Genomic DNA, 12,819 nt, shown 5'->3' on the forward strand with positions numbered 1-12,819 from the left:
TGAAGCCGGGAGATTTGAGGAATTATTAAAATTTATTATTTTCTGCATAGGTTGCTTTACAGTAAATAATGTTGAAATTGATTAAATCATTTTATGATAGTATTAGTTAAATTATTACTGGACCCTAAAGTGAATTGGCTGTTTTCAATAATTCAATTTTAGAGCAAATTCAAAAAATAAAAACCACGGCACGCTATTCGGCCGTACCACGTCTCATAAAGTGACGGAAGTTTCACAAATATTTGTGCGCTATTATATAATATTTGTACCGTCAGACGAAATAATAAATCTACACCGAATGTCAGAAAAATCGCATTCTTCCGCTGGCAACATTCTACAATAATTGTAGATGTTGCCATTAAAACGATAATCATGGTTCGGCGCTATTAATTATTTTTTGTTTACAGTCTTTTTCGGAATATAAACCGGGATTGGATTGTTGATAAGGGAAGAATTTTCAATATGTTCTAGTCATCTCGCGAGTTTTTTAAATATCTCTCGTTTTATCCCGATTTTTGGGTGAAAAATATTCCGATTTAGAATTTTTAGGTTTGGGAACACTGATCATTACGAACTAACGAGCTGTCACGAATGTCATTTTGCGGTTTGCACTTTGCACTAGTTTGCAGTTGATGTAGTGTTGTGTTTGTTATCTTTTCCGGTTCTCTGTTTGCATTCACAGTAACTCCTCTAATTTATTTTTATTTTGTACGTGAGTTTGTCTAGGTTTCTTTGCACAGTATGTAAGTACTTATTTGAGAATTTTCAACCTAACTTATGTATATTTATTATTGTGACATCCAAGAACATCAACATGAAAAGTAAAAACCGGTTTTCTTCGTATAATATTCTCATGCGAATCCAGTTAGTTTATTTTAATGCTAACAACACGAAGTTCTTTTATCTTTTGAGATTGTTTTGTAAAGCAGATAAACTGATTCGCAATTATTTGAACTCATGGATTATATTTGTCTAATTAAAAATAAGAGGGAAAACTAAAAGTTTTGTTTATTACTTTCCATTGAAGAATATTCTACACAATTTATGTTAAAATTCTAGAATTTCTTTTCAATTTTATGCACAAGTTATGGAAATTACTATTCGTTTCAACTTAATTACTACAAGAAATAATAACTATTTAAGTCGGGGAGATGGTAAAAGATACAAGTGTATTTTTATAATGTCATTGCTGTCATTTATTATTATTATTTTTTTTTTTTTAAAAAGAAAGATAAACATTCCCGGGTTACGAATAACCTGACAATATTTGAAAATCTCCTACTACCACCACAGTAAGCTGAAAATGTTGCTTGTGTTGTGATGGAGGACTTAGCCAGCCGAGGAATTGAACACACTATGCCTGAGTGGGACGTCAATTCGGCCACCGACCGGTCAAATTATAAGTTTATAAGTTATATTATGAGTACATTAAGTTTCAATATTAAAAATTTCCCGTCTTTACCTTTTCCTGCCACGTTTTTTTCTTGTAGCGTGATGTGACAATGTTTCAATTTAAATATGCACAATTTTTTTTTTCAGTTGTTTTTACATTTGTATTTTATATAGTGTCTTACGAAACTGAGTAGTATTCAGTTTAAATTGTAAGAAATCTCTCATTTTTACAATATTTCAATATATACCCCAAACTAAGAACCTATTTTGTGTATGTTTTTTTGTCTTCCCCGATGTAAATGGTTTTTTCTTGTACTAATTTATGTTGAAAAGAAGTGTTATTTCAATAATTTATGCTTATTAAGATTGAAGTGAAATTCTAGTATTTTTCCCTGCTTAATGACACCTAGAAATATAACTTTTGTTTTATTAAACATAATTTTAATTACCTTAAATTCAGTCAGTTTGCAACATCACACACAGCGGCATTAAATTCAATCAGTTTGCAACATTACACACAGCGGCATTAAAATCAGTCAGTTTGCAACATCACAGCGGCATTAGTTTTCGTATAAGTCTTCACACTATCCATTTTCTTATGGACTCAATCGGACAATTAAATACAGGTGTATGTGGATAGATTTGATGCAATCCTTTTTGATATTATGTGGATGCAAACCTTTATTTATTTTAGAAAACAGTTTAAACAACTAATATATTTTAAAATAGAATAACAAAAATAGCATCAAAAATAGTTTATGTCAATGCCGGTCTTGTGCAGGTGCAATTTTTTAAATTTTTTTTTTAAATGTAACATTTTATGTCTAGTGTACATCTATTCTAAAACTACTATAAAAAATATTCCATTAACTACGTACTAATATTTGGTCTTCACAACATTGCGATATAACCCACGAAAAACTGCAAGACTTTTGGCTTCTTTGACATTTAAAGGGATTCATTGAACATTTTGAAACCTTCATTCTTTTGTGTTGCCGATAAATTTGTTTTAGGAAGCCTAAAATCATTGTAGCTTCTCGTAGGATAGCCATGGACTGTATTATTAATACTAAGGGGGTATTTCACTATCTCTGATTATGTTCTGACTAAGCACTAATCCGCGGATTAGTCATTTTTTCGTTTTCACTATATCTGAATAACACTAACGCTCGGGTTAAAGTTCGATTTGACTAATCAGTGCTCGAACCTCACGTTAGGCGCTATTCCTCGAATCAAAGATGGCGTCAAAACATTCCGAGTTTGACAGCGGAGAAGTGAGTCGAATTTTGTTGAATGAATTTGAATGCTTGTATGATCCATCCTGAATTATTTGATTGTGTTCAAAATAAGAAACAATGTATTAATTCGACACGAATTTATCTAAAATGACCTGATAATCAACATAACATAACCAAAAAAATGCACACTTTGCGGTGTGCGGACTGTGACGCATGACAGCCGTGGCAGTAGATGGAGTAACTGCAAACATTTTGCGATGTTGCCAGACTATTTCGAGTGTTATCTATCCGGAAGCTCGGAAACAATGGTGAAACGGTCGCCGTTGAATAACGAATTTATTCTGATCTTTAAAGCCAGCCAACGGATAGCTAGTCAGATATTTAGCCCGACATAGTGAAATATACCCTAACACTTTTTAACATATAATCGGGTAACATTTTATTTTTTAACTTCTATAAAAATTCTAGGGCATTATAGACCAAACGTTGCCATACACTTAGTATATTGAGTTGGCATTGCATTGTTTTTATCCTTGTATATTTGCTATAGGACAATATAGACCTCATACCTCTGTTCTTAATTATTTACATTATTTTAACATTAGTTTATTGCTCAAAACAATTACACTTGTATAGAAATTGGAGCAGTCCGATCCGGGCGCTGACTTACCAAGGCGTCAAAGCATTGGCAATGATAAAACCCAACACCTAACATAGCGCCCTTGCGGTTTTTACGAGTGCCAGGCACTGTTTGGCGCAGGGCTGGCCCTGGTTTACATACATACTTACAATTCAATATGTATGTAGTAAGTTCATACCTATATACTCATATTTGTTAAAGGTCAATTGAATATTTCCATAATATCACCGGGGCAGGTACAATGGTGCGTTAGCTCTGCATCTATAAAGTATGAAAAGTCGGTCTTGGCGGCCTTGTGTAAATTTTTCTGGAATCTGTCTCTACCACAATATCAGCAATCGATTCAAAATCAAAAGCTTTTACGCCATAAGTAGTAATGCAATGACCCTCCGAAAACTTTTTGTGTATGCTGACTTTAAGGTAACTGGAACATGTAATCCTATCCCTCAAGGATAAAAGAAATATCATTCGAAAGTTTATAGGTAGTCCAATGTCCCTCTAAAAACTTTGGTAACCGTGACAAAATAGTACATGATAAAATAATAGGTTAGATTAGATTAAGTATGTTTTTTTCTTGACCTTTCTTCAATGTTTTGTTTTGTAATGGAAGCAAAAACTTTACATGTGTGCAAGCTTTTACTAATATTATTGTTTTTAGTTACGTAGAATGTCACTGCTAAATTTTAATGGCAAAGTGGCTGTGGTGACGGGGGCGGGAGCCGGACTAGGTAGGGCCTACGCCCTCCAGTTTGGGGCCCGGGGGGCCAAGGTGGTGGTCAATGACTTGGGGGGCGGTCGCCACGGAGACGGGAAGTCTTCCTCGGCCGCGGATGCCGTCGTTAAGGAGATCATCGATAAAGGTATGTTGTAGTTTTATGTGCTGAAATAATATTGTTGTAAAATAGCACTACAAGTTAGATACTGTTGAATTTTATCAACCTAAAACAGACTTGGGTTCAAATGACATTATCTTATGTTATTTATTTTGTATATTGTATTTCAAATATTCTCATACTAGCTGACATGTACCTAGCGTTGCTCTACTTTTCTCTACTTTCTATAAATACAATATGCATGTATTATACATATAAAACTTCCGGAAGAAATTATCTAAATGGTAGTGAAAACCCTATCAAAATCCGTAGCGTAGTTTAGAAGAACTAAGCGCACAGACAGACAGACGCAGATAGCGACATTATTTTATACTATTTAGAGATTGGAAGAACATTCTGCAGGTGTTAATATTTTGCTTTTACTGTCATTAAGGCTGTATATACACAAACTGCTACAAACAGTCGATATCGACGGCTTCAAGCAGTTACTGCATACTTATCATAAAATAAACTAATACTACCTTCTATGTATTTAAAATATCGACTGCTTGTAGCATATTGTACAATTCCCAGTTGTTTTGTGTCAAAAAGTTGTTTTGACCAATGAAATAATTAAGTTTCAACACAATGTCTGTAGTTTTTCATGTTATCTTTCTTCCTTCTTATTTTAATCTCTAACGTAATATAATATAATTCAATCTAGATTATTTGCCTTTATGTATTTTTTAAAACCATTGATTTTTTTTTAGGTGGAGTTGCAGTGGCTGACTACAACTCTGTAGTTGAGGGGGAGAAGATCATTCAGACGGCATTGGATAACTTTGGCCGTGTAGATATCCTGGTCAATAATGCCGGCATTCTCAGAGACAAGAGTTTTGCTCGTATTTCCGATCAGGTAATTTACATTTTCTTTTTACTTTTCACTAACCCATTGTAGCGCCCATAACCCATCAATGGCATTAGTGGGCTAATAGTCTAGCTTGGAAAGTCTAGCTTGGAAGCACCAGCAGTATTCACTCTATGTTGAAAAATGGGTCGAAATCATCACAGCACTGAGAGAAATGGGAGAAAGTACTCAATCATCAAGAACGGCACATTTCAAAGTTTTTTTAAATGGTCTAAACCCCAAATCCGCTAGGCAACTACTCCGCATAGATAAAAAAAACTCTGAAAGAGTTAGAAGAACTATTAACAGGACACTGACACCTCAGGAGTCTCACGGAGGTATTGGAAATATGAAGAAAAATAGATTTATAAATGGTGCCAACGTCAAACTTTGATAGGAAGAAGACTCAGAATCAAAATACATGACTCCCGATAACTATTACCGGTAAACTTTGTCAAAGGGGCTGGGCTAACTGAACATTCATAAATAATTATTTTTGGTTTTGTTTGCCTCTTCCCCACCGTAATTTTGATGATAATGGATGGCCGGTCAGTGGCTGAGTTGATAAATGCGTCGAGTTACCATCCAGGCATCGTGGGTTCAATTCCTCTACTGGCTAAGTCCTCCATCATTAAACAAGGAACATCTTCCGCTTATAATGATACTAGTAGAAGATTTTCAATTATTGTCTGGTTATTCGTAATCTGGGAATGTTTTTGTTTTAAAGAAATAAATAAGCATTGAGTTCAATGTCCATTCTCGCTTTGTTGGAGGTAAACACTGTAATTATTAATTCAAAATTATGTATGTGCATATTTAAAATTCAGTGTGCATTTATTTCTATTTTCTAACAAGCGATTGACATTTATATTCCATGTTAAAACAAATTTATACACATTTCGGATAATACATATTGTACATGTCATGTTTATGTATTAAAGTTTGTGTAAGGTTTCGGTTTTGCAAATGAAGTAAAATAATAGCCAGCTTTTTCAAATTTTTGTTTTGTACAAAACCTGACAAAAAAAAACCAGGTGTTTTGAGTTAATTTCTACGTTAGGTAGTAAACCATTGAAAGAACATCCAGTAAAAATTCCACGCTTATATGTATATTTGTATATAGGCCCTGGGTCGATCGTGAACTACCTAATCATTGTAACCCGCACACGAGCCACTGATGAACAATCGGGTTACTTTTTCATTAACGATTTGATTGTTAGCACCAGTTTTCATGGTGGATTCCGGTAAGGCGAGAGACCATAGAAGTATAAATTTTGTAGACTGGGCATCTCGAATCTGGTTCTCACGACAGACAAATAATGTAGTTACCCAAAATAATCTATCATTTACCCAGATGCGGCTCTAAAGGTCCAGAAGTAGAAGGTCAATCGAAAAAAAAAAAAATATATTTTTATTTTTATTAAATATAACACATTACAATAATTTACAAATGTAGATATTTAGCGGTTGATTGTGAAATTTTTTTTTTTTTTTAAAGAAACTGCCCAACTTAATTGAAAAATTATTTCTCGTGTTTGAGTGTTGAAATGTTAATTCATATTGCTAATGCGTAGTGAATATTATCTATTCTGAAGCCAGTAGTACAATATTGTTTAATTTAAGATATATATCTAATTATTTACACATATAACTAATTATTATTATTTTTTTCTTTTAAAGTTCTTTTCCTAAAATTAAAAGTTAACTTAGTCCATTGTTTATCAGTAAACTTATAAAGTAAACAATGAAAGCAAAAAGTACCTATACATTCATTTTATTGCACCCGCAAGTGCACTCATAAAAATTATTACTTTTGTTTTTAACCTCTTTATATTTCTCTCTTGTAACACAAACTAACTGTCACTTTATTTGAATACGTTTGTCACGATTCAATGAATTGTTTGTGATTTCTTTCGATACGATATCCACAGAATTTGACATTTAAATTATTCCATGCAAATTACATCAACAATGATATTCATGTGCTTTTAGTTGCTTCAGTATTTGTTGAGAACAATATTGTGACAATAATTTTTTCACTATAGTATTATTAGCCGGAGTTCAAACAAGAATCTATACAAAAAATGTTGAAGAATGATGTTACTGTAACTCGCACATAAAAAATTCATATTTTTTTATGAACAGTTCACCATATTATATTTCTTATTTGATTACCTAGTAATACATACTCACTTTGATGCTATATAAATATTTAATAAATTATAGTTTTAATAACTTCTTAAATATATATTTTTAAAATTCTCTACTCCTTACTGTGTTTTATATTCTATACCTTTTAAATTCAAATCAAAAGCAGTGAAAACTAATTGTATGAATTATTTTAGTTCACTTTGATTATACTCTGTAATACTACAGGGTTTTCCAATAAGAGGTGTTATTTTAAATAGCCCGCTATTTCGGTAAATATTACTTTTGAAGCTGTCATTTTTTGACATTTGACAAGTAGAAACTACGCCATTAATAAAAATGGAACGATACACGCTTCAACAATGCATTGAAATTATTAAAATTCACTTGAGTGAATCAAATGCAAATCATCTTGAGTGATGAGGCCCATTTCCACCTCGGTGGCTTCGTCAACAAGCAAAATTGTCACATCTGGGGCTCGGAAAACCCAAGAGTTATTGTTGAAAAGCCTCTCTATCCTCAACGTGTGACTGTTTGGTGCGGTTTATGGTCCGGCGGAGTCATTGAACCTTACTTTTTTCGGAGCAACAGTTGCGGTGAATGGATTGCGCTATCGAGAGATGATTAATGATATTTTATGGCCGGAATTGGATGGTATTGATCTGGACAACGTTCACTTTTAACAAGACGGCGCTACGTGCCACACAAGCAACGAAACCATTGATCTTTTACGATTGAATATCAAAATAACACCTCTTATTGGAAAACCCTGTACTTCTTATATTCTCTTAAACTCTATACTGCTTATTTTCTTTTGTTTCATATACTTTCTATATTTCTTTTAATTTATTATACATACTATATATAAGAATTATATTTCATACTTGATATATTCTTAATAATCAACCACCACAACACGGGTATGTGCCTGGCTTGATGGTCGAAAAATTCTTAATGACTAATAAACAGTGCACTGATAAAGAAAAAAAAAAAAACATAATTTCGCCAACTAACATGCAAGCGTAGTTTTGAAAGAAAGTCAAATAAAATGTAATATCGTATTTTTTGAGATACGCAGTGTTATAATATGAGGGACGATATACAATAAACGAACATAAGTCTTTTTGGACTAACTTTTTCGTCTATTGGAGCTCTAAAGATTAGATAACATTATAGTGAATTCATGTTTTCCAAGTCCACTATCTACGTTTGACATATTTAATTTTACTATTTGCTTTTATCATACTTATATTACTCTTGTGTTATTCTGACTCTTGACATGACCCGACTCAAGTATTATAACGTAGTTACATTATTATTCATTTGTATATTATATTCCAGTCATTCCACTAGCACATACCTGTGAAAAAACCACGGGATATTATAATTGTAGGATTCATGAAGCTGAAAGTATTTGTATAAAAAATATTTGCCTCGGGATTTACCTTTGGAATGAGCACTATTAGATAACTTTGAAAATTACGACATCTGCCAAAAATTTAAACGAAAGAAATACACATTTAAAATATAGAATTATTAATTACCTTATTTTGATTCAGCAGGGTTCTAACTTCAGTTACCTTGTTCTGAGATTTGAAGTGTCAAAGTTTGCAAAGACAATTTCTCATTACCATCCATTGCCAATTTCCGATTTTGAGGTTGAATCTTCTGTTAAGGCGAAGCTTAATGCCAAATCACTATTTTGATTAATTTTTATAACGAATTGGTGTAGGTTAGGTTAGGTTAGGTGTACATTATTATGTACATTATCAGAATTGGTGTACATTATGAATACAAAAAAATATGCTTTAAATAAATTGAAGGTTTTCCTATCGCTTCGCTTGAGTAGAATACAAATAAAAAAATAAATTACAACATAAAAAATATAAATGCAAACTACTACGATAAATATTTTTTCAATAGAAATATGAAGTATGAATAAATAAATAATAAATACAAGTATGAACGCATAAAGGAAACAAATTTAAAAAAATACAGCATTATAGCTAAGATTATATGTGACAGTTTCACTTGATTAACTTTTTTGCTTTCTTATAAAATTATTTACAAAATAAATAAAAACCAGTTTTTTTCTTGAAATGTAACGTTTCTAGACTCCATTTGTCAAGCGATTTTAATGCCTATTACCTAAAATATATGGTATACCAAGAATATACACATTTTTGGCTTGTAGCTTCCTCTTAAGTATTTTAGTTTAGCATATTTTAAAAGAAAATATTTAAATAGGAGGCAAACTTATAATTTTAGAACATACCTAAATGTGCAGAAAGAACCATATGTAAAGAGATAGGGAATAATAATTCATTGCTTAAGGTTCTAACTGCAGTTCCCTAATGCCATTCAAAACGTTAGGGAAATGCAGTTAGCTAACTTTTATAAATTAAAATAGGATTGAATATGATATTGAATGTCAAAATCAAAAAATGAGAAATAGTTTATGAAAATTCGTCTTTGCACACTTTGACACCTCAGATCATTGTAGAGCAAAGTAAGAACCCTATCCAGCCAAAGTGATGGCCTACAATGCGCCTCGTAACAACGATCAACACTCAGATACAAACAAAATAACGCTTGCAAAAGGTTCAAAGTGATGTTAGTACCTTGTAAAATAAATGTAACCTGATGTTAGAACATCGTCATACGAGTTCTACAGAAATAGAACACAGATGGCTCAGAAAATTATTTTGATTATAGAATTGAGCAAAAGAAATGGTTTTGTACTCAAAGGTTTTTTTTTTCTATTATTTCTGGCTTTCATCCTTCAAGGTTGTTCTTGGCCATCATTTAAAATTATTGAGAAATGAAAGGTGAATTTAAATATTAATTTTATTTAAATATGCAAATTTCAAAATTATAATGAAAATTGGAGTCGAGTTCAGACTTAGAAGAGATGAGATGTTGAATGAAGGGGAGGCAATTTTAGTTAAGGCTTGATAGAAGAGAGGATGTTTGTTTAGAGAGGGACAACCAAAAAATATGTGATCTAAAGTTCCCACTTCTAGACCACAGAATGTACAATCTGGGGAGTCAAGGACGTGAATTTTAAAAAGATGGGAAGATTTTTGAAAAAAAATGTCATGACCTTGTCCAACCAAGGTCACGATTAAAAAAATATCTTAATAATAATTCAATAGAATCGTTCCGAAAATCAAAGCAAATCCCAGTTCTAGAGATCATTGAACTGGAGTTACACAGAGACACACCACTGAAATTATTATTTTTAATTCATACATGTTTATTTATTTACTTTTTTATGAAATTCACAAACATACATTTTCCATAAATTATAATTGTGTTGTTTTTAATGTTTTATAATTTCAGGATTGGGACCTGATCCACGCCGTCCATCTTAAAGGCAGTTTTAAAACTACGCAGGCCGCTTTTCCTATTTTCAAAAAGCAAAATTTTGGCAGAATCATCATGACGGCAAGCAATTCGGGCATTTACGGCAATTTTGGACAGGCCAATTACAGGTTCGTTCTTATTTATTATGTACTAGCTGAATTCCCCGGCGTTTCCCGAGCTATACACAGAGTTTTATTTTATTTTAAATCAGACTTTGACAGTGACCTTCCCCTTGTTTTGATGGTCAAGTGTGCAAAATTTCATCAATCTCGGAATAAAACTGTAGATTTGTGTAAAAATCAGACAAACACCACCCCGTGTCCCCCACGTGTGCACCCGCCCGCCATGGACACTTTGCTTTTTATATTTTTACTATTTATAATACCTTGACTATAAGCAGAAACTTGTTACGTGAAGCAGAAAAATTTCGGTTTTTCTGTTCTGATTTTATAGATCAACGTAACTATTTTGTGTATTTCAACATGATTTCAGTTATGAGCTATGGAGCTTTAAGATATTCATAAAAATTCAATACGAAAATCCAATTATTTTTGTTAAAAAAAATTTAAATTTTTTCAAAGCCGGGTAGTAACTTCTAGTAATATATTAAGATCATATTACACTCTCAAATGACAAATAAATCATTACAGTAATCATCTTGTTAAGATTTGATAAGATAATATTAAAAAAATTAATTAACATTTTATTAATTATATTTATACGTGATATGTGTAGCTGTGACATGTAGTAAACTTGAGGAATATCTTACAGTTGATTAATTGAATGTATTGTTGAAATCAGCTAGAGAGTTATCTAAGCTCGCATATATTTATAAAACATGACCTCTGTACTTTAGCACAAGTATTTTAATTCTTACCTATACATAAAATTAAATATTATAAAATATTGGAATATTATTTAATAATAAATGATTGGTTTGCATTTTCTCACTACTTTCGACTGGTGGATATGGTCTTCTTTTTCTTCTTCATGAATCTTCTGGTGTATGACTTTGGATGTAGGCTTGCCTTAAATGACTCCAGTGTTTTTCGGTTGTCAGCCAAAGTAATCTTTTGGAGGCCCTTCTTTCTTTTTCCCAGCCATGTCCCACATAATCTTTGTTTTGCGGACATGAATTAACAATAATAGATTATTATTAAATATATCCACTTCCCGACATCCAATCAAGCTGAAAATCGGCAGATAGACTTGTTGGTGGCAATCACGTACACACATTGTGTCCTGTTCAGGGTTGATTAAAGCAAAACGAACTCTAAACAGAATTCTTGCCTGAACAGACTATGCAATAATTACAATAGCGTATTATCCAAGGTTGATATTTTCAGTTCCGAACTTACCAAATACAAGACGTCCATAAAAGAATATTTTTCTGATGGTTTGTGAATAATGTTTATGTCACTATTGTTTATATCTCAATTATGATTTGATTTATACCTACAACCTCTCTCCATGGCTATAAATATATTGTTTTGTAAATTTTTATTTATATAATCTTTGTTTTGTATAATTTATTTAAATAACTCATTCCATATTATGCTGTCTCAGTTAAAGTCACAAGGAGGAAATCCATAATCGGTTTTATTTTAATATATAATACTTTTGTACAAACTGATTAAATGTAAACTGTCGATTTCCCGAAAATGAATAAATAAATAAATATACATATTTCTCTGAAATCGGATGACATTACAGCAGTTAATATATATAAATGTTGGTTTTATCTTATCGGCATTTGTCGTAGTTGGTAGAGTTGTCAACTCCAGTTCCTGCTTAGAAAGGTTCAATCCTCATTCACACCGAAATTAAGGTTTTTTTAAGTTTAAAAAACATTTAAAAATAGATGTATTTATGGTAAAAAAAAACATTATTTTTATGGATTGATTTTTTTGTTAATTTTTTAGCGCTGCAAAGTTGGGTCTTGTCGGATTAGCAAACACCATTGCGATTGAAGGACGTAAGAACAACATAACCTGCAATGTCATCGTTCCCACCGCGGCCTCAAGGCTCACCGAAGACATTCTGCCTCCAGATCTGTTCCAGGAGCTCAGGCCTGAGCTGATCGCCCCGGTTGTTGTGAGTGAAATAGACAAAGATTCATAAGTCTGTAATATCAAAACCTTCCTGTAAACATAAACGTAAAGACACTGATCTTGTTAAAATTCATGCATTTGAATTTTGTCTCATGTACAGTATATTATGCATTTATATTGAAAAGCTTTTTAATTATGCAAAAGAACATCTTTCATATTTATACACTGAAGAGTTATACCAATAGAAGTTTGTTGTTATAATATA

General features: G+C 32.1%; 1 protein-coding gene across 1 annotated transcript in view; it reads left to right on the top strand.

Moving 5' to 3' along the window:
- The first annotated feature begins 592 nt into the window (after positions 1–592).
- LOC149418566 (peroxisomal multifunctional enzyme type 2-like) overlaps positions 593–12,819 on the top strand; it is a 31,253-nt gene continuing 19,026 nt past the window's right edge. The window contains exons 1-5 of the mRNA XM_089638844.1: positions 593–743; positions 3,929–4,130; positions 4,853–4,998; positions 10,480–10,631; positions 12,426–12,597. Of these exons, the coding sequence (XP_089494970.1) occupies positions 3,938–4,130; positions 4,853–4,998; positions 10,480–10,631; positions 12,426–12,597 (663 nt within the window). The 5' untranslated portion in view covers positions 593–743; positions 3,929–3,937. The remainder of the gene's footprint in view (positions 744–3,928; positions 4,131–4,852; positions 4,999–10,479; positions 10,632–12,425; positions 12,598–12,819) is intronic.

Source organism: Hesperophylax consimilis, chromosome 13, assembly GCF_061612785.1.
Source record: "Hesperophylax consimilis isolate HC1 chromosome 13, BYU_Hcon_1.0, whole genome shotgun sequence".
NCBI lineage: Eukaryota > Metazoa > Arthropoda > Insecta > Trichoptera > Limnephilidae > Hesperophylax > Hesperophylax consimilis.